General features: G+C 50.1%; 1 protein-coding gene across 1 annotated transcript in view; it reads left to right on the top strand.

Moving 5' to 3' along the window:
* The window catches only part of KATNIP (katanin interacting protein), a 229,622-nt gene that overhangs the window by 56,564 nt on the left and 149,933 nt on the right, over nt 1-23,125 (top strand). The window contains exons 3-5 of the mRNA XM_070362218.1: nt 3,038-3,114; nt 12,497-12,666; nt 14,893-14,990. Of these exons, the coding sequence (XP_070218319.1) occupies nt 3,038-3,114; nt 12,497-12,666; nt 14,893-14,990 (345 nt within the window). The remainder of the gene's footprint in view (nt 1-3,037; nt 3,115-12,496; nt 12,667-14,892; nt 14,991-23,125) is intronic.

Here is a 23,125-nt window from a genome sequence, read left to right as displayed (position 1 = left end):
AGCTTGGGCCCCTGAATCAGAGCCTCGCTTTCCACACAGTCTCAGGTTATTTACACACGCATCAGCATTTGAGAAACATGGGGTTGATGAGAAGTTTTGCTGGCTCTGTGCCTGAGCTCTTCAAATCTTTCCAATGACATCTCCCTCCTGGCAGAGGCGAATAAATGTATTCCCGGAGGTGAAAACCCAGGGCAGCCCACCCCGAGCTGCGATCTCTTTGAAGTCTCATATTTCACCTAAAAATGTCATTGAATATTTCATTCCGTACCCTAATATATCAGTGGCCATTTTAATTTCTCAAAATAGTTATGTAAATTACCATGGAGTAGGATCCATGTTTCCGGAAGGCTCATGGGATGGATTTCCTTGTATCTTAAATGGGGTGGTAATAACCACTTCAAGGGTTGCCGCGAAGATCAAAGGAGAATCATGTATATGGAAATGCTGCATCAACTGTCTGCCTCGTACACACGTTGTTCTGAAAAAGGAACTGAGAATCCTCTCCAGACCCCATATCCTGCAACCTACCAGCTCTCCTGAGGTCACGGTGCTTTCCTCACAGTCAAAATGAGGCAGGACTCAGTCCAGGGAGGACCAAGGAAAGTCTCTGGGCTTCTCAGGAAGCCAGGGAAATAGGAATAGGAACACCTATTGCTAGTTTGTTTAAATTTCTTATGATTTCAGAGTATCATCCTTTCTTATTATTCTTTAGTTCCTGATTGGCCAGATTAGCTAGCCCGAAAAACCCCAGGAAAACTCGGAGGCTTCAGAGACTCAGGGTGAAAGAAAAGACGGGAATCCAGCATCCTCTCCCCAGGTGGCTCAGAGAGAGGGGAGCCTGAGAGGAAAAGTGGGGGGCAACAGGGAAAGAAGGAAGCAGACGGCCACAGCCTAGGGTCCTTCCTGCAGGAAAAGGAGTGAGAAGGGGGCTGGGCTGTCAGCGCTGGACTGGCAGGGACCCGTTTCCTTGGAATCGGAAGGAGACGGGAAGGCAGAGGGAGAAAGGCACAGACAGCTGAGATGGAGAGAGACAGCGACCATCCACGCCCAAGGCCAAGGAAGAAGGGCAGCCAGAGAAGGTGCGGGAGGGGAGGAGCCTCGTTCAGAACCTCGGAAGCTAGAGGGGGAGAACTTGAGGAACGGATGGGTGGGAACAGCTCCCCGTGGCCCCGGATCAATGGAAAAGGATGAAGTTGGAAAGAGCTATCATATTTGCTTAAGGAGGTTATGGGTCACCCTTGGGAAGAGTTCTGGTAGATTAATGGGGTGCAAGGCAGATTTTGAGAAGCTAAGAAGAGAATGATGGAAATTCTCTTTTTTTTTCTTCTCCCCGTGATAATCGTTAGGATTTTCACACAAATTGTGTTTCTATTACAAGCGTCTCACTTGCCATTTAACATTTAATCCGTCTGACTTGTGGCTAGAATGAAGCCTACACTGTCTCTTTAGTTAAGAAGTTAAGTTAGTTAAGAAGCATAGAAGATGGCAAAGCATTGTTTACAGTATGACCCTACTTTCGTTTAAAAGAATGTGTGTGTGTGTTTATAAATATGGATATATGTATGTTACAAGCAAAGAAAAGCATCTAGTGGAATATGTATCGAATCAGAGTGGAGGTTTTACTGGTGTTACGTATGTCGCTGCATTCATTTGTTTTTGGCTGCGCTGGGTCTTCGTTGCTGCTTGTGGGATTTCTCTAGTTCCCTCGAATGGGGGCTGCTCTTGGCTGGGGTGTACAAGCTTCTCCCTGCGGTGGCTTCTCTTGTTGCGGAGCACAGGCTCTAGGTTTATGGGCTTCAGGGGCTGTGGCACACGGGCTTGGTTACTCCTGGACATGTGAACTCTTCCCAGACCAGGGATTGAACCCGTGACCCCTGTATCGCCAGGCAGATTCTTATCCACCTCACCACTAGGGAGGTCCGTATGTCACTTTTAATATTTATAGTTTATTATACATTTACTATCCCCCCATAGGGCTGTAAAAATCTTTAATAGAGATAATCTTTATCTCTAATGATCAGGCCATGGTAACGACTTATATAATTCTATTGGCTGCAAATGACAGAAACTCAGTTGAAACAAAATAACGTTAGGGTCATAGCTAAGTTGTCCAGACACTTCTTCAGGCACGGGTGGATCCAGGGGCTCAAATTATGTCATTAGGACTCTCGGTCTTTGCATCGCTGGGATCTGCTGTCTTCTTTCTTGACTTCGTTCTCAGGCATTGCCAAGCCTGCATCTCGTTACCTTAGCACCCGAGTGGAAAGAGAGTAGCTTTTCCCCAGGAGTATCAGTAAAGTCCTTGGGCTGACTTTCAAGGGCCAGGCTCAGGCTGAGGCTCATCCCCTGACCAGTGGATCCTTGCGGCCAGGGGAAGTACTGTGTTGATGGGTGAGACCAAGGTCAAGGTATGTGACCCGAGCGCAGACCAAAGGAACTTTCAAGGGCATCTAAGGAAGCCAGCGAACTGGGAAAAGGGACTGAACAGTTCCCCCAAAGAAATCCAGAGTTCTGTGACCAGAAGGGGAAGCAGAAAACCACGAACATCTGCTTCAAAGGAATCTTCACTCTCTGTATCGTATATTTTTGTAATGACTGAGTTGTTTATAATAAGCATGCATTTCTTTCACAGTGGCAAGAAAAAAAAAATGAGATTTCTCTCTCAAACAACTGATTTGGGTTCCATCTGGTTAGGGCAATAGAGATCACCAAATCACGAGCATGGAGAAAACAGTAAAGCCCAAATCTTCTCAGAGTCCTTGATTTTATTAGGGCATGGGAGGAATGAACAGTGAGGCTGGGGAATCAAATCACCCTTCTCCTTTTCGTAGACTGTTAGTTGTGTATGTTCTAGATCCACTGGGCCGTCAGACAGTCTCTGGGGCTCTGGGTCGCCAGGGTGATGCGCCCAGGGAGCCGGGCCTTCGTCAAGGTCAGCCTCTGCCTCTCGGCCTCCCGTGGGGCGTGTGCTGTACCTGGGCCTCAGTAAACGCTCCCCTGCATTCCGACATCACACCGCTCTGTTTCTTCATTTCAGGGTTACACTAAGGACATGGTGACAGACTTTGATGAGAAGCACGATGAGTATTTAATATTGCTCCAGCAGAGGAACCGGTAAGATGCAGCCGCCCGACAGCAGCCCTGATATTAACCAAATCAAAAGCCTATTTAGAGTTATTAACAGCGTGCAGGCTCGGTTTCACATCGGAACGGGCTGCAGTCGCCCTCCATGCAGAGGCTTGGAATAATATCTGCCATCCCAGTTCCTATTTCTCCATTCATTGATTTAATCGCATCTTTCGATTGAGCTGTAGCAAACCGTCGGACGTGTGGGGCCCGCTTCTCGTCTCCGTGCCTCTGTTCTGGGAGAAGCTGGGTTTGTTAAGAAAAGCTAGAATTTGGCAGGGCCGGTGTGTGAATAACCTAGCCTGTGATCTCACAGGCTTTGAAGGTCCCCGGAAATCTGAGCCTATAATCATGCCTTGTTATGTAAAGGGGGAGTCCTTTTACACTTGTGTTTGAAGTTGGTCAATGTCGTTTAAAGCTGTCAGTCCTGATTTGACTCTGGAGTGCCGGTTCTCATAAAAAACCTGCAGCCCGATGCCATGTGTACTGAGGTCAAAGCTTGTGGTCTGGCTGGAGAGTATTATGTTCTCCAGGCCTTTGCAAGGCTGTGCAAGTTCACCTGCAGTTCATTGTAGTTTGTCTTCAGGCCCTGGAACCTTGGGGAAAGCTGGGTTTGCAAACTTAGATGCTAGGAGGGGTCAGGCAGTGAGTGAAGCTAGCTCGGTGGGGACAGTGGGTGCCTGGAACTCTCACGGGCCCAGGGGTTCATATCCTCCAAGGAGACAGGAGACACTGAAAATCTGGACTTGTGTGGTGAAATATCCTGAGTTTTAAAATGTTGGTGTGTACATGCTAAGAAGCTTCAGTTGTGTCCAGCTCTTTGCGACCCTATGGATTGTAGACTGCCAGGCTCCCCTGTCCATGGGATTCTCCAGGCAAGAAAAATGGAGTGGGTTGCCATGCCCCCCTCCAGGGGATCTTCCTGACCCAGGGATCGAACCTGCATCTCTTGGGTCTCTTGCATTGGCAGGCAGATTCTTTACCCCTAGCACCACCTGGAAACCCCTACAAGATGTTGGTGATGAATTCAAATCAAAGCGCAAGACAGACAGAAGGATACTACAGCTCCACATCCCCCAGATCTGCAGGAGTGGGAAGGACAGGGGAACTTATTTGGGACTTTGTGCTTTGGGGCTGGCTGTGCTTGGGGTCTTGTAGGCAAGAGTCTGGGGGTTGTTATTCTGAATATGAATTCAGCCCTTGTCTGGTGGGCTGGATTCCGAGTACTTGTCAGCTGGGGCCCTGGAGGCGTGTTGCACGGGGAAAGCTTTTAATGTACAGGATTGCCCCATGTGTTGTAGGAGTTTAGCGTCCCTGCCTACCTGTCCTCTTACTAAATGTCACTAAGACCTCCAGTATCTATGACGACGAGACCTGCCCCCATTCCAGATGCCTGCAAGCAAGGCAATCCTGCCCCCAGTAGAGCACCTTTGAATAGATAAACTCTCCAAGACCAGCCAGAAATGCCAGGCAACATCCCATGTGCCCAGCTGCTCTGTGCTCATCTCCCTCCGTCCCAGGGGCAACCTCAAGCCCAGGCTTGCGCTGATTAGACCAATGTGGGTTTTTATCATCCTTAATGCCGGGGCACAGAATGTTTTTATTCAGTTTCTGGCAGGCTGGATGGTGCCACCGAACACCTGGGTGATCATTGAATCGTATACACGTGACTTGTCTGGGAGGAGAGTGTCATAGTTCCTCATGAGCAAATGGCTTCTCATTAATCGAGGGATCAATAAGTGTGTGATCAAAGAGGCGCCGGCCAATAGCATAGCTGAGAAGAGCTAGAGAGGAGGTCGCAGCACAAAGGCAATTAAAAAATATGTCAGAATGAAGCTGCCATAAGATTTGGGAGATGAGTTTGTCACCGAGAGGGAGCTGGCTTGATGACAGGGAATTAGAAGGTAAAGCTAGAAACGCCTCCAAATGGAGACATATGCAGAGTGGGAGTGCCCTGGAGCTGGCCTCAGATCAAGCCTGAAGAGGCACCTTTGCTGAAGTGCCAGCTGTGTGGCAGGCAGCTTGCCCCCATCCTCTCGTTTTATCCACACACTGCCCGATAAGGCAGTTATTTCACCAGTTTTACAGATGAGGAAGTGGAGACCAGGACAGCAAGCATTTGCCCAGTGTCATGCACCCAGGAAGTGGTGGAGCTGAGCCCTACATTTTTTTTTTTTTTCAGCTGTGCCACACGGCATGTGGGATCTTAGTTCCCAGACCAGGGATTGAATCTGCGCCTCCTGTGGTGGAAATACAGAGTCCTAACCACTGGACCACCAGCAAAGTCTCCGTACTTTCTTATTTACGTTTTGTTTGACGCTGTCATCAGTAATCCAGGGGAGAGAAATCTGCCAGGGTTGCCAGTGGCTCTAAGTTCACTATGGAGGGGTTTTGTAGGGGTAAACTGAAATTGAGTTGGAAATCTACTTATAAGACTGGGTAGAGTGGGAAGGAGGTTCAAGAGGGAGGGTACATATACACGTGTATATAGATCTATACATATAGATACGTACACATATAGCTGATTCACTTTGCAGCACAGGAGAAACTCAGACAACATTGTAAAGCAATTATACACCAATTTAAAAAACGACTGGGTTGAAAACCAGCCTCTGAGCCTTTTTAAAACTTTTTTTTTCTACGTGGACCATTTTTAAAGTCTTTACTGAATTTGTTACAACGCTGCTTCTGCTTTTTGTTTTGGTTTTTTGACCACAAGGCATGTGGGATCTTAACTCTTCAACCAGCGATCAAACCCTCACCCCCTGCATTGGAAGGTGAAATTGTGACTACTGGACCACCAGGGAAATCCCAGCCTCTGAACTTCATACTGGGCACAGAAGGAGGTGAAAACCCAGTCTGCATACTGGGTTGCCTGTGACCCAAGAAGGGGGTGTGTAATCACTGGGCTGAGTTCTTAGAGACCTGTCTGGAATACAGCTACCCACAAAATGCTGATCAGGTTTTTCTTTTATTCTTTCAGCAGGATTCCACTGAGTACCTCCTCAGTACCTGCCACTAGTACTAAGGAGAACATTGCAATGAGGGAGACACAGGCAGCCTTAGTCAGTGCTCCTCTGCTCTAAGGGACAGGAACCCAGAGTAAATGACTTTAAACAGTGAAACTTATTGCCTTGCAAAATAAACAAATCTGGGATGATATGCGGGCTTCAGGCATAGTTGGATCCAGGTACTCAAAGTGGGTCACTGCAATCAGTCACTCTCCATCTCTCAGTTCTGTTTTCTCACCTTGGAACCACCTCACAAAGGTACCTCCCTCAGAGAGGCCAAGGCAGTCCCCGGAAACCCACTGACATCCTACCTCTAGAGGAAGAAAACACATCTTTCTTAATAGTTCCAGCCCATCCTCACTCAAAAGTCCTGAGTTTCCATCCATGAGCCAACCACCGCCCTGAGCCTGGTGGGGTGGCAGAGTCTGCCTGGCCCCTCCTGGGCCACCCCATGAAGCTGGGCAAGGGTGTGAGTCTCGCTCAAACCACGTGGAGTAAGGGGAGGAAGGGGGCAGTTCTCAAGGAGAATCTGAGCTGTGTTTGGAAGATGGGGGCGAGTGACTGGACAGGTGAAAAGGACAGGTGTCTGGCACACAGCCCTGGCCTTCGAGGAACTCCCTCCAGGTGAGCACAAGGCTACCCAGGACTGGGCCAGAAGGGGCAGAGAGTGACTGTGAGCTCCAGGAGAGGACTAGGGAGGGTGGGGGGATGCGGCAGCTCTTGTTGACCCACGCACAACCCTCGCCCAGAGGATGCTTAGTGATTCTGCTCACTCGGCGTCCTCATGAAAGATGTAATCATGCCTAACAGGACCCACGAAAAAGCAGCCCAAATCATCAAAGGGCTGAGACAGGAGGAACAGTCAAGAGCTAACGGCCGAGCGGGGCTGTAATATACATGCTAGAGGGCGGCAGGTCTAAGATCTAAGAAGCCAGCAATGGTATTGTTTTTTTAAAAAAAAAGGTTGTTTGAGGGAAACTTACAGGAAAATGTACCCAATTGAGAGGTGAACCCACTGCCCCATGAGAAGATTTAGGCAGAAGGAAGAAAGGGGAGAACCAGCTCTGAGGGGGTCTTGCACAGACCAATCTCTGAGCTGGAGCTTCATCTGGCATCCCCTTCCATCCTCATGAGCTTAGACATCCTGGGTCTCATTTTACAGAAGAAGAGACAGGCCCCGGAGGTGTAGGGACTTGCCCATGAAAGCTGGGAAATGGCAGAGCCCCCAGCACGGAGCTCGGTCCTCTGCACCACGCCACCTCCGCCCACACGGATGGGGGCTGGTGACTTCCTAGAGGACAAATACTGGAGCTTGTGAGCCACTAGGTTCCAGGAGGAACGGCAGGCTACTTGCACCGCTGTCCCCTGTCTCTCCATCCTTCAAGGCTTCATTCAAATGCCACTGCCTCCAAAAAGCCCTGCCTGGGAGCCACTGCTTCTCCTCTGCACTCTCCTTGTATGGAGCTCTGTGGCGTGATGCCTAGTGAGGAGACAAGAAACGGCAGGATGACGTGTCAGGGAGATGAGCTCTGGAGCCTCGTGGACCAGAATTTAAATCCCAGCCACTTCCTCGACTCTCTGACCTTGACAAGTACATCTATAAAACAGGCCAATGCCAGGATCTTAATTCCTGGGCCAGTGAAGGATTGAGCAGGACAAGGTGTTTGAGGGTCTGCAGTAAGCCCACCCATCCAAGTATGCATTCTCCATCATCATCGTCATCTTTTTGGTGATAAATATGTCTTCTTGAAAGTGAGCTGAGGGACTTCTCTGGTGTTGCAGCGGCTGGGACTCCGCACTCCCAGTGCAGGGGGCCTGGGTTCGATCCCTGGTTCGGGAACTAGATTCCACATGCCACAACTAAGACCTGGCACAGCCAAATTAAAAAAAAAAGTGAGCGGACATCCAGATAATCCTTGGATGCCTGACACTTAGAGAGCCCCTCAGCTGACCCCGGGGTTTCCTGAGATCCAAAGGAGGCACGTGGCCAGCCCACAGTCACACAGCAGCAAGGCGCCTATAGACCAAGACAGCTGTTATAAGCCTGGTCACGAGCAGACCTGTGAGCAACGTGCTCCCTGCCCTTGGAGCTCAGCTAAGTCCTCTCCTCACCTGAACCCCTGCTTGTGCCCCGACCACCCATGTCAAGCATCTCACGTCCCCCGTCACAGCCCCTTGTGCCACCCTGTGCTCTAACTCAGTGTTTCCACTTCGTCTTCTGTACAAAAGAGCTCTCTGCACAAGTGCCCCCGAAGGTCATCACGAGATAAGCAGAAACGATGCCTGCGACATGGTTAGATACCCGGGGGCTGGATTAGAATGCACATCCATGCCTTCTCTCTCCTGCTAGACCTTGAGTTCCAGAAATAGGTTCTGAGAGTATTCCTCACCTTTCCTTGCCCTCAGTACAGACCCCACACCCGGGGTGGGGGGCATGAAGGGAGAATGAACAGGCACGCAGATACTACACTGCAGTGTGAGGCAGGGAGACTCGTGACATGAAACGTACAGAATCTATAAGTGGTCCCAAACCCACTTTGGCACCAGGGACTGGTTCTGTGGAAGATGATTTTTCCGTGGGCCAGGTGAGGGGGATGGTCTCAGGGTGGTTCAAACACATTACACATATTGTGCTCTTTATTTCTATTATCATTCCATCAGCTCTATCCTCAGATCATCAGGCGTTAGGTCCCAGAGGCTGGGGACCCCTGAGCAAGTGCCTGGAGGCTCCATCTCCATCAGGGCAGGGGACTGAATCTGATTTTCCTGAATCCCGGACACCAAGGGCAGTTTTTTATGCAAAGTAGGCTATCCATTAAAAAAAAAACACCCACTTTTCTTCGATGCCACGTGGGTATTCCTGATGCACTCAGCTGCAGTAGAGGAGTTCCTCTAGTGAGTCTTTTCACAGTCTGACTAATTATCTCCTCGTTTATCAGTTTCATAAATCCACATTTTCATAAATCAGTCTGCTTAAAGAGAGACCCACGTGGAGCACCAGCCACAGAGCTTGGGTAGCAGGATGCCACGGCGACCATTCAGGAAGTATCAGGAGAAAAGGTGGTCTCTGAAAGGAAGTTGAGGCAGGCGCTGCCTGGCCAGGTGGTCAGATTTTTGCACCTGCCGACCATCTCAGGGTCTCGCAGGGCCTGGGTTCCCTGCTCTCCCTCCCTGGGGATCACTGGTATCCACTGCGTCCTTTGATTGTTTGCGCCAGAGAGCGCAGCTACTGCCGTGTTTGGAAACTGTCTCTTAGTTACTTGTGTTTTCCTTCTGTTTTATGCTGTTGCCCAACAATCAGGCATCTCCCAGGCTTCAGAGGCTGGCAAGAGATAAGCAGTCTGTAATGAATGTTCCTGCCACGATTGCCGAAAAGATGGATGTATCAACCGCCAAAGAAACATTTAAAAAAGCAAACAAAGAAATCACCCACAATGCCACCACCCTCCCTCAACAGCTGATTTAATTTTCACATTTATCACCTTCCACTCTGGGTCCCACAAACACACTTTTTTCCAACTTTGCGCTTATCGGCTAGGTACTGTTTTTATCCTGCCTTCTCCCCCCATCTCTGAACAGATCACAAACATCCCCCATGTTTCGACAGAATCTTCATAATTATAATAGCTACAAGAGATCTCCTTTTCCACTACCCTAGTGTGGGACATTCCGGTCGCTCTTGTGGTTTTGTTAGGACTGAATGCCGACCATTGTTCCTGATCAGAAACTATTTGCTGACTGAGCGAAGACCAAGTGCATCGCATGTTCTGTTTCCAGCCATGTCTAAGCTTGTCAGTTTCAGCTTGCTAGCTCTTGAAGTTGTCTTTGTTGTGGCGAAGATTCTGGAGCCACACTGCTTCAATTTGCATCCCAGCCTCACTGCCATACTAGCTGTGTGACCTCGGGCAAGTTACTTAACCTCTCTGTGCTCCAGTTTCCTTATCTATTAAATGAGGTTAAGAAAATTAATGACCCCATAGGGTTGTTGTACAGATTAAAGTCTTAATACAGTCAATCCTTATTCCACATTTGCAGATTTATCCACCCACTACAATATATTTGTAGCCCCTGAATCCACACTTCCAGTGCTTTTTAACAATCGGATACTGTGTGTGCATGCTCAGTAGCGTCTGACTCTGTGACCCCACGGACTGTAGCCCACCAGACTCCTCTGTCCATGGGATCTCCCAGGCAAGAATACTGGAACGGGTTGTCATTTCTTCCTCCAGGGGATCTTCCTGACCCAGGGATCAAACCCACATCTCCCGCATCTCCGCGTTGGCAGGTGAATTATCACTGTGCTGCCCAGGAAGCCCTTACCTTATACAGTAAAATGTCCTTTTTCTGTTTTACTTAGTGTCCTGTTTTTTATATTTTTGTGTTTTTCAGCGGTGACTTCCCTGTTTAAACTGGTCCCTGGTATAAGGTTTAAGTGCAGCTGTCCCACATTCTTAAGCCCAAGAAGGCTATGATGTCCCTTGTGGAGAAAATACACGTGTTAGTTAAGCTTCATTCAGTCATGAGTTGGAGTGCTGCCGGCATGAGTTCAGTGATACTGTATTAAGTATCAATATATATTAAATACTGGAGTGGGTAACCTTTCCCTTCTCCAGGGGATCTTTCCAACCCAGGGATCGAACCCAGGTCTCCTGCATTGCAGGCAGTTTTTTTTTACCAGCTGAGCCACAAGAGCAGCCCAATATATTAAATAAGGTGCATTTAAACGGAAACACACATAAAGCAAGGTTTTATTTTGATCAGTTGATGAACACGTTGTGACCAGAGGCTCACAGGAACCAAATCCTGTATTTTGCCCTAGAAACAGTGGTTCAGTATTCACAAATTCAGTGTTTGCCTCAACTTTATAGAACTTATCTCAAACAATGGGAGTTGGCTCTAATTTAGAGGGGCTTCCCAGGTGGCGCTAGAGGTAAAGAACCCACCTGCCAATGCAGGCGATGTAAGAGATTCTGGTTCATTCCATCCCTGGGTCAGGAAGACCCCTTGGAGAAGGGCACGGCAACCCACTCCGGTATTTATGCCTGGAGAATCCCATGGACAGAGGTGCCTGGCAGACAAAAGTCCATGGGGTCACAAAGAGTCAGACACGACTGACGTGACTAAGCCCACACTGCACATAAAGCGTTTAGAACAGAGTTTGGCTTTCTACCTTTTATGGTTTTACCATTACTATTATATTTAAAAATATCTCTTTACTGGGTTGTGTCGGGGCATAGTTGCAACAGACAGGCTGCTCTAGTTGTAGTGTGCAGACTCTAGAGCACACGGGCTCAGTCGTTGTGTGGCCAGTGGGCTTAGTTGTCCCGTGGCATGTGAGATCTTAGACCAGGGATCAAACCTGTGTTCCCTGCATTGGAAGTCGGATCCTTATCCAGTGGACTATCAGGGAAATCCCACTATTGTTTTTAAAAATTTACATTTTGCTGCTTTGGTAAGAACTTATTTAATCACTGAAGAGGATCCACTTTTTAATTTTTTTTTTGCCACCATGGTTGTTTGTATTTCTCCTTCTGCGAAAAGAAATCTAGTTGGTGTAGGAGTGTGTGCAGGCATTTGTAAAGGCTCTGAAGGGTTTGACGTCAGATGGGAGCAATTCCGAAATGGGCATTGGGCACTGTCTATGGCAGGGACCATCAGGAGTGGGGAAAGGACAAAGCCAAAGTGTGAGGTTGGACTCTGGAGAAAGATGAACAAGGAACCTGGCCACGCTCACGCCAAGCCCCTTTCAGGCAAAGGGTTTGATCATCACATCATTAATCTTGAACAAAGCCTGCACTGGTATATTTTAAAACTGCATCTGAATGTAAAATGATGACATTTGGGATATCAGGGGTGTTGGAGAACACATTTATGTCTTGAAGCCAAAAATCAGTCTGCCTGGCGTGATGGCAGCTGTTTTCTAATGTGAGGATGTGTTTCGTGAAATCTCTCACAGAGGCTTAGACCACATTTTGTTCCACGTGGAACAAAGTGCTGCTGTCCACCAAGGGGAGGTGTGTGACATTGGGCTCACCCCAGGAAACCCAGGCCGTGTGCAGCAGCATGCACACACCTGCTTTTGCCCCTGTGCCACCATGGGGCAAGGGTGGTACCCGGGTTTTGGCTGAAGTACCTTTGAGCCTCAGAATGAAAGCAGAGCCCGCGGAGCCTCCCCCTCCCTGCTCCTCCATGTGCGTAATGGGCCTCTTAGGGCTGTTTATAGAGGAACAGCTGGGCGCCTGCCACCCAGCCTCTGATTAGAAACACTTGCCTGTCAGAGCGGCAGGTCCCTCCCCACACGGGGGTGGGCGGTGGCTCAGGCTCCTCGGATGAGACGCTGGTGATCGTTTCTCTTCCAGGATATTAAAGCATCTGAAAACCAAGGACCCCGTGCAGTTAAGGCTGGAGCACCTGGAACAGGGCTTCTCAGTCTATGTCAACGGGGCCAACTCTGAACTGAAGACGTCCCCTCGGAAAGCCGTCCACTCCGACTTTTCCAGAAGCGCCTCCCACACCGAGGGGACTCATGGTGAGCACAGTACTGCCAGGTCAGCACCAGCTCTGCTGACAAATGAGGGACAATGGAGCCACATCCCACGCACAGAAACCAGTGAGCCCGTGCAAGTTAACTCTGTCCACTTGGCCACAAAGAGACAGCATGAAAATGAGAGACAGAGAGAGAGAGCGATCCTTTTTTTCTTTTTTTTAAACTTCATTTTAAACTAGTCTTGGCGTCCACTCCCACAGGGCAAAGGAGACCAGAGAAGTCAATTCCTGGCTTTTAACATTTCCTGGATCTCACGTACCAGTCGTTTAAGGAAAGGTCTAGGATAATTTTGGTGAGACCTGCTTTTCACTCACTGTGTCTTAACTTCAGTACCTAACCCCTGTGATAATTGATTCCACTGTTCAGGTCTGAATTCAGTTAATCCATACTCTGCAGACTTTAATCGGATTTCACGTATCTTATAATAAAAGGATACATGAAATAAAATCTGGAAGTGGAATAGGAGATGCCCGATCCAGCGGCTGGCCCCATACGGGCCCCCAGAATGATTTGGTGGTGGTTGGCAAGTCCCACGGACAGAGGAGGCTGGTGGGCCACAGTCCATAAAGAGGTCATAGAGAGTCGGACACGACTGAAGCGACTTAGCACGAATGAATGCAATGGCAGCACGTAGGAGTCAGACTGGGGCTTCCCAGGTGGCGAAGTGCCTGCCAACGCAGGAGACACGGGTTCGACCCCTGGGTAGGGAAGAGCCCCTGGAGTAGGAAATGGCGAAATCCCATGAACAGAGGAGCCTCATGGGCTACAGTCCATGGTGTCGCAAAGAGTCGGACGTGACTGAGTGACTGAGCGTGCGTGCGCACACACACACACACACACACACACACACACACACAGGAGTCAGACACAGTGTGGCCGTGTTGCTTCGAGGAAGCTGTTTGGTCTCACCGCACCTCTGTTTTTCTCATCTTTAACATGGGACCAATGAGTGCCAGAGTGCCTTTCAAGACTGTCATTTTGTCTGAGAGCCCAGTGTGCTACTTACTTACGAGAAGAGGATTTGGAACAAGGCTGGGTTGGGTTCAAACCCTATTCTGCCCCTTTCTAGCTCTGAGACCTCTGACAATTGGGTCTTCTCTGATCCTCAGTAAAATGGGAGTGATTACGCCCACCTTGCAGATTTCCCAGAAGGACTGAATGATAAGAAGTCTAAAGTGTCCAGCACACAATAATCTTTTTAAAAACGTTTTACTTTATATTGGAGTATAGCTGATTCACAGTGTTGTGATACTCTCAGGTGGACAGCAAAAGGAACTCAGCCATACATATCCATGTGTCCATTCTCCCCCAAACTCCCCTCCCATCCCGGCTGCCACATAATATTGAGCAGAGTTCCCTGTAGCATACTATTCTTGATTTGTGTTCCAACTCATTGGCTCATAGGTATGTAAGATCCCAAGCCGTTAACAGGCAATAAAAATGAATACAACAAGGGGATAAAAGGAGAAAGTGGTGTCTTCAAACCTTCCCCAAGGAGAGCCACTGCATTTCAACCTGGAGTTTAGCATGAGTTTCCTAGCCCCCAGGGCAAAGAGGGAAATGGGATGGACTCTCCTAGCTTTCACAGGGGAGAGTTAGGCTGACCTGCTGGTTAGGAGAAGCAGGACTTGCTAGGGTTCAGGGAAGGGCAGATAACGGGAGTTTCTGAATTTGGGTCCCTAGTAGTATGTTCAGTCATTCAACAGTTCTCTCCCCTCGCCCCTCCTTTGGCGGGCCTGTTGTGCGTGCTGTCCTGACCCGCTTCTGTATCTTAGAGATGCTCCTTTTGTGTGCAGACTTGCCCAGTTCAGCTGCCCACTGTTATACATACTGTTCCATAGCATGAGGGGCTGTGACTGACTCGCCATCCCTTGTTGTTGGGCATTTAGCTTGTTTTCTTTCTCTCTCTCTCTCTTTTTTTTTGGCCCCACTGCTCAGCCTGTGGGATCTTAGTTCCCCAACCAGGGATCAAACCCATGCCTTCTGCATTGGAAGCATGGACTCTTAACTGCTGAACCACCAGGGAAGTCCCCATTTAGCTTGTTTTCTGATGCTTTGTGGCTACAAAGAGTGCTATAAAAGTGAAGAGCTTCGCAGATTCGCCCCTGGGCACCCTGATGGGCATTGTGGCTGCAAGTTACAAAACCGCCATCAGTGTGGGTTCACCTTTGGGGGCTCACCAATTCTCTTCCCCTCATCTCTGTGCAGATTGTGGACGAAGAACGCTGTTCCGAGAAGCTGAAGAAGCTTTGAGATGCAGTGCACGGACAGCTCCCAGCAAAGTCCAGCGCCGAGGATGGCATCAGGTATGGAAACCCTGGGCAGAGTCAGGATGGTGGCCCCAGCTCACACTTTAGAATAAGGAGCAGGCTTCTTGTGACAGAAGAAATGTAGGGTGTTCAGAAACCCCAGGGGTAGGGGTGGGTCTAGCTGGGCACTGCCGTGGTGCCCTCTCTGCCTGTGGCACTGGCCTCTGGAGAGTGGAGGAGCCCTGGGGACCCACCAGCCCTCTCTGTGACATGATCCCCGCTTCTGAATGGGGCCACCCCAGGTCAGACTCACAGCATCACAGGTCAGACTCACATTCCCGTTGTAATGATGCATTCTTACAGCTGCTTTTTATTAAGCACCTGTGATATGCCAGGCACAGTCTCAGATGCCGGGGATACAGTGGGTGTATAAGACAACACCCCCAACCCACAGACCTGAGATGCCACATCAGGTTGCTACGATACTGCTGGTCCAGCGGCTTGCTTTTTTGAGCACCTGCTGGTATCAGGCGTGGGCTAAGCTGCCACATGACTCCTCTCCTTTGCCCTCACAGCAGACCTGCAGGATATATTCCAAAGTCCTTCCTCCTTTTTTTTGGCCATGCCATGTGGCACGCGGAATCTTTAGTTCTGCAAACACCCCCATGCCCCTTGCATTGGAAGCACAGAGTCTTAACCACTGGACCACCAGGGAAGTCCCATGTCCTTCCTCTTTTAAGGACGCTGAGGGCACAAAAGCTCAGAAATGTTAAGTGAGCTTTCCAAGGTCAATCACTAAGGGTGGAATTAAGATTCAGATCCAAATCTGTTGCTCCAAGCTCAGCGTTCTTGCTCCTATAGTCCTTACATCTTCCCTTGTGGTTACTCAGCCTTACCTGGGACCAAGGGGACCCCCACTGTGCATTCGCATCACCTGGGATGCTCAGGCCCCACCCTCAGAGATTCTGGCTCACTTGGTCTGAGATGAGGCTTAAGCAACATACACACACACACACACACACACACACACAGAGTATATACATACATACATACATACATATATATACATACATACATACATATATATACACACACACACACATATGTATGTATATACTGTCATGGTCCGTATGCGAGTTGGAAAATAATTTCCAGACATGAGACAGAATGAGAGGAGAATAAAGTTTATTGGAGAGGGAGATGCTGTTAGAACAGCAAGGTGGCTCAAGGCGGAGCCAAACCCTTTCATAGGCTAGGAGGCAATTTTTATGGCCTCAAGGCAGAGAAAGTTCCTACTGGAATGGTGGCCTTAGGTGGCTGGTTAGCATGCTGTAGGGTGGGTAATAGGATGGGTATTTTACCTAATATGGGGTCAGGGAACTGGCCGGTTTAGATCTGGAGGCTCATGGCTACAGTTGATTGCTATGGGGCTTGGTCAGTTCCAGAGATTTTTTAAAAAATTAATTAATTTATTTTAATTGGAGACTAATTACTTTACAATATTGTGGTGGTTTTTGCTGCCCATCGACATGAATCAGCCATGGGTGCACATGTGTCCCCCATCCTGAACCCCTCTCCTGCCTCCCTCCCCACCCCATCCCTCTGGGTTGTCCCAGAGCACCAGCTTTGAGTGTCCTGCTTCATGCATCATACTTGCACTGGTCATCTATTTTACATATGGTAATATACATGTTTCAGTGCTATCCTGCTTCTCACCTGTGACCTTGGTATGCGCCCTGCTGTGCTTAATCGCTCAGTTGTGTCTGACTCTTTGCGACCCCATGAACTGTAACCCAGGGCTCCACATATAGCATATGTTCAGATCTGTGGTAAATACTAGGGCTTCCCTGATGTCTCAGCAGTGAAGAATCTGCCTGTAGTGCAGGAGACACAAGTTAGATCCCTGGGTTGGGAAGATCCCCTGGAGAAGTAAATGGCAACCGCTCCAGTCTTCTCGCCTGGGAAATCCCATGGACAGAGGAGGCTGGTGGGCTGCTGTCCTTGGGGTTGCGAAGCGTCGGACACGACTGAGCACCCTTACACAAACAAGTGAACATGAACGGCAAATACTTTTAATTTTATTAAAAGTACAATCTTTGCTAACCCATCTTTGCTAACCCCAGAGGAACCTGAGTATCCTCACTGTGCCACTAACGAAATCGAGGCCCAGAGAGGTAATAAGGTGACCTGCTCCCACAGATGCTGACGGAGGACAGTGGCTGAGGATTGGACCCTCGGCCTGTTCTCTGCAGGTACTTTTGTACATCCAGGATGAAATGGGCAGGAGTGTTCCTGCCAGCCTAACTCCCAAGCCTCATCTCGCTGCTGATGAGCAAGGCCCTCGGGTCACACAGCCTGGAGGCTTCCTTTTGTCCCCAGCAATGAATATTAATTTCCCATTAATGAGGCCTTTCTCCACTTCTCACTTCAGACAGTTCTCCAAGCTGTCTTGAGTGCCTTCTATTATCAGGAGCCGTTATTTTGCGTCTTAGACGGTGACTTAATGGCTGGCCCCGGAGTCGGTGCAATTTAAAGACTTGGCCTAAGATTAATTAGCATCCCTCCCTGGTCTCTCCCTGTGGTCCCACACTTCACAGGGCCTAATCATGGCTAATTCCCTGGCTTCCTGATGCCACGAAGGCTGTAATTGTCCTTCTGTACCCAATCCGTCAGGGGTCAGTCAGTGCCTAACAGGGGAGACCCCCAGGCTATTTGAATCATAAATGAATGGAAGGCTGGGAATGGGGGGAGTGCTTACAAAATCCTTGGGCTGGTAAGAAGATGAGCTTGAGCTAGGCCTCCAGGAGCGGTATACCCAGTATTCTCAAACGGGCCAGCCAGGAAAGCTGTTACCTAGGACATAGGAGGGAAGATGGGGGATCAGCCTCAAAAATGTGTCACCTGGGACCTCCCTAGTGGTACAAGGATCCGCCTGCCAGTGCAGGGGACATGGGTTCTATTCCTGGTCCCGGAAGATCTCACATGCTGCGGAACAACTATGCCCGGGCGCCACAGCCATTGAGCCCGTGCTCTAAGAGCCGGGGAACCACGACTACTGAAGCCCACGTGCCCCGGAGCCCCTGCTCTGCAACAAGAGGAGCCACCGCCACGAGAAGCCCACACACCACAGCTAAGAGAGTAGCCTCTGCTCGCCACAACTAGAGAAAGCCTGTGTGCAGCAACAAAGACCAGCACAGCCAAAAATAAGTAAGTAAATAAGTAAAAGAATGTGTTCCCTGAACTGTGATCGAGGAATCAGGAAGCCAGTGCCACAGCCGTTGGCCTCCGAGCAACCCTGTGTGTGCTAGTGAAACACTTGGAAGAAAGACCTCGCCCACAGCTCACCCAGCCGGGGTGGGACGTGAATGAAAACACTCCTGGCCTCTACCACGTGCGTGGCACAGAAGCAGCTGGCGTGTGTGTGCCCTTTGTCTCCGCTTCACCTCTGCTGTGCCTGCCTTCCACGAGGCCACCGGGTCAGCCACACCCATGTCACATCCAGACCCTGGCTAAGAGGGAGGCTGGGAAACGCAGTGTCTGGCTTTCCGGCCTCTAGTGAGCCAAGAGGCACCCCCAGAAGAGGGTGAAATGGGTGCGGGGGGCACCATCCCACCCACTCTGCTCCACCCACACACAGTCCTTTGGGGACCACCCCTCAGAGATGGAGACAAATACAGGAGTCTTCAGAAGTGGCGATTGGACTGGGAGCCACTCATGAAGGAAGTCATCCATTAAGTTAATGAACATGTATTACCATGGGCTGGGCAGTCTGCCAAGTGTGCCCAAAATGCCCCAGTCAGGCTCAGTTCCTGCCCTGGAAGATCTGACTGTGAAGACATGGGCACAGCTCATCCTGGGAGGAAGATGCCACAGCTGTGCTCCGGCATCTGGAAGGCCAATCTGGTAGACTCTGAAAATTAACCACTTGAAGCCTGTGGGCTCAACTTGTTCCCCCAGATAATGGTTTTGGGACTCACACAATTTATAAGAGACTTAGTCACTTGGTAACACTTTAATTCAAAAAATTTTATGTATTTTTTAAAAAAGCTTGATTCCTAATTCCCCGGGAAAATGGAAAGATCTAGCCCCCAGGTTGGGTTGCCTGCCCATAAGGCAGCCATCAGCGGTCCACTTCTTTAGGTAAGAGCATCTGGCGGCAGGGGACAGCCAAGTCCAAAGTGTTAAGAGCACAGACTCAGGGACGGCAGCCTGGGTTCCAAGCCTCAGCCGCACCACGTACTAGCTAAACGGTCCCGGAGAAATGGCTTAACCTCTCTGTGCCTGTCTTCTCCTCTATAAGCAGGGTTGGTGATGGCACCCTCCCCATCGGGTAGTTAATGAGGCTTGAATGACTGAGCTCGCCCAGTGGTGCCCAGCACAGAGGAAGCTGGCAGTGAATGGCGCTGACTGTCGTCATCAGCCAAGGGGGAGATGCCTAGGGTAGCTTTTCCCTCCAGCATGTTCTTACACTCATTCAGTCCTCCATTCATTTGAGGACCATTCACTGGATACTTTTGGGTTCTGGAGTCAGAGCATGAGTGAGGCAGGCCAGGCCCGCTCTCCTGGTGCTCACGGTGATGGAGTAAGTGAGTGTCGGGTCAGTTACTCTCATAGGTCATAGGTCAGAGGACCTATGAGAGTAGGTCAGAAAACCCCAGGAAGGAGTTTGGATTTCATTTTAAATGCGAGGACTCTCCTGGAGGGTTTTCAGCAGGAGAATTATGTGTTGGGCTCCTGTTTGGGAAGCATCCCTGGAGGTTGCCCTAAAGGGCCAGGCTTGGGGGTGGGGAAGGGGTTTTGAAACAGGGCTCCCTATAAGCCTAACAGGCCTTTTCTCTCCCCCAACCTTCTCCAGCCCCCACTCTCACAGCGGTTCCCTCCCCGCAGCTCCGTCTTCTCACTGCAGCCTTCTCTGGGTCACAGTTTTTCCTTCCCTCCATATTCATTTGTTGAAATTTTCCGAGAGAGAGACCATCTGAATCTTTCCATTCTTTTTTTTAATTATTATTTAAAAAATAATTTTATTCATTTATTTATTTATTTTTTTGCCTGCGTTGTTTTTGCTGCTGTGTAGGCTTTCCTCTAGTCACAGTGAGAGGGGGGTTGCTCTCTGGTTGTGGTGCACAGGCTTCTCATCGTGGCGGCTCCTCTTGTTGTGGAGCCTGGGCTCTAGGGCACACGGGCTTCAGTAGCTGCGGCCCCCCGGGTCCCAGAGCTCAGGCTCAGTAGCTGTGGTGCAGGAGCTGAGCTGCTCCACAGCATGTGAGATCATCTGGGACCAAGGATCGATCCCATGTCTCCTGCATTGCCAGGCAAATTCTTTACCCCTGAGCCACCAGGGAAGCCCTCTAATTTCATTTTTGTTTCTCGGGTCACAGGCTGGCTTGCTTCAGCCTGATGAGACACCCACTCAGGCCTCAGTCAGCTGGGACTGAAGGTGGGAGCCAGGTCAGATGATCCAAAGCCTACCTGCCCTAGAGATGTCCCCCGCACAGGGACTCGGTCCCCACCTTCTTGTCGAGGAGGCTGTAGGCAGGACAGTAAACAGACCCAATTTGCCAACTGCTCTATGATTGTCAGGAGCAGGAGGGAATGGATTGGCTTCCTTTGGCCCCAAGGAGTGGGGTTAAGTAGAAAGTTTCTCCACGGTGGAAAGTACGCGGGGACAGATTTTGCAGTGTGGAGGATACAGAGGAAGGCAGTCTCTCTCTTTTCACCCTTTTGGATGGGTACCATCATCCAGAGGTCTGGCAGAGTGGTGATCAGGGCTGCACAATTTCCGGTGGCCCCTGGTGGCCAGTTCTCAAAAGCTACCCCATCAGGAGCAGGTCCACAGCCTTGTCCCAGTCCCAAGGTTTCTCTTGTACGCTGTGCCCAGCAGGACGGACAGGTGGGGCCACACAGTCCCTCGCTATAGTCCCACTGGCCCAGGCTGGGTCAGCAGAGAGCACAGTGGTCCCAGTGCACAGCGGACCCCACGGTACGGGCCTCCCAGCCAGCACCACTTCTTCCCCGTCACGTCCCTGTACCCTCCGACTTGTCACCTTGCCAGTTTCTCTGCGAGCGTGGGTGCTAAGTTGCTTCAGTCGTGTCTGACTCTTTGTGACCCCGTGGACAGTAGCCTACCAGGCTCCTCTGTCTGTGGGATTTCCCAGGCAAGAATACTGGAGTGGGTTGCCATTTCTTCCTCCGGGGGAATCTTCCCGATCCAGGAATCAGACCCACGTTTCCTGCTCTGCAGGTGGATTCTTTACCACCGAGCCACCTGGGAAGCCCTGGTTTCTCTGAGCAGCCCCTTAAACTCTGTTGAGGCACACGTAACCCTTCCACTGACCAAGCCCAATGCCACTTTCTGTAGAAAAGACTTCCCTCCTTAGGGTCTTGCTCAGCAACTAGGAAGCACTTTTGGGTGGAGCTGCCCTGATGGAAGGGGCTGCAGGTGCACAGACTCCAGGATCCCTAGGCCAGAAGGTGAGAGAGTCATCCATACGCTGGCCAAGAGGCTGACCGCTCCACCTGAAAACGCCTTCCCGACTGTCCAGTGCTGGAGGGACCAGGGACCCAGATGGCTGTGCTGGGCTGGGCTTCTGAGCGGCCGCCCGCGCAATGGATCAGGCTGGTGGTGATAAATGGCTCTAGTTGGTGCTGTCCTTTCTTCCCCCACCACTTTTCGGCCTTAGATCTTTCTGCTGCTATCAGTGGATTAAGATTTATGGCTTCCTCAGCCTTGTAATACTTGGGTGGACAGCGGCCTAATCAACAGAGCCGTCGTTTACCAAAATGCTGTCAGATTTGATGAACGTCATCGACTCTTAGCATTAAATTGGTGGTGAAGGGATTGGCCTTCCAGCAATTTACTGTGGGGTGGGCTTTCCTTAAAGGCCTGAAAAGCAAGTTCATTGCAATTATTAAAGCACAGGTTTTGTTCTCACTCTGCTGCCATATCCAGTTTCCTGTTGGGGGTTGGGCAGCTTAAGCACCTCTAGGAAAACTCACGAGTGAAAATGTGAAGCGTGGGGGACCCTTCCCTTTGTTTTTTCTTTTCCCCCTGAGTTTTGAAAACCCCTGCAGTGAGAACAATAAATGAAACAACCCATAAAGCATCAGCTTTACAGTGACCTTGCTCGACACAGACTGTCAGAGCACGAGCACTGTTAGTTGTAAGAGATCAGACAGATCCAGGAAAACCGTATCAAATAAGATCAATTTATTCCCCACCCCAACCCAAAGCTGTCTCTGTCGGTGTCTTCGGAGCTCTCCCACCCCTAGAGGGAGCCATTTACATAGTGCACAACCTGTGCACCCATCCAGGTCACCTCTCAGCTTTGCTCTCGTTTTTTTTCCCTAAGTGATGATAAGCGTAAATGCACACCTCTTAGAATACTGTACTAGAAGGCTGGTGATACACAAAAACTCTGGGCATGACACTGGGCTGAGTGTGGCTGAGTACAAAACAAGCTGCCCTTGGTCTGGCAAACTGGTTTGTGGGTGTTTAGGCATGTTTAGGGGCTTCCCTGGTGGCTCAGACAGTAAAGAATCCACCTGCAATGCAGGAGAACTGGCTTCGACCCCTGGGTCAGGCAGATCTCTTGGAGAAGGGAACGGCTCCCCACTCCAGTGTTTTTGCCTGGAGAAGTTCATGGACAGAGGAACCTGGCGGGCTACAGTCCATGGTATCGCAGAGTCAGACCCGACTCAGTGACTAACACTTTCACTTTCACTTCAGGGTGTTTAGGGCTTCTGAACCCTGTTCCAGGATATGGTTGATAGTGCAAGGGACTACCAGATCTGGGTGCTTGCAAGTAGGCAGGAGAGAGCAGCTGCTCAAAAACGCCCACTCTGGGTAAAGCGGGGAGCCAGCCAGAACCTCGGGCATCATCTTTGCAAGGACGTGAAGGTGGGAGGCAGGGAGCAGGCTGGTGCACCCAGGGGCTGGCTCCTCGGCGGCAGCAGGTGGGCGTCCTCATGTGGGTGGGGCTGCTCACCACCTCCTCTCCGTGGTGGCAGAGGCACCTCCTGGGGCCGGGGCGGGAGAGCCGGCCAGATGGAAGGACTATTTATTTCTCTCTCCAGCACCCACTCAGCATTTAGAAGCTCTTTCTGGACCACATTAATTTTGTCACATGTTGCTTCATAAACACATTTTTCCGTTATATGTGCTGAGTGGGTTCCTTGAGGCCAGGGCATTGGTT

This window comes from Bos mutus, chromosome 25, assembly GCF_027580195.1.
Source record: "Bos mutus isolate GX-2022 chromosome 25, NWIPB_WYAK_1.1, whole genome shotgun sequence".
Lineage (NCBI taxonomy): Eukaryota > Metazoa > Chordata > Mammalia > Artiodactyla > Bovidae > Bos > Bos mutus.
Note: the sequence above shows the minus strand (reverse complement) of the source record. Positions and strands in the feature narration are given on the sequence as shown.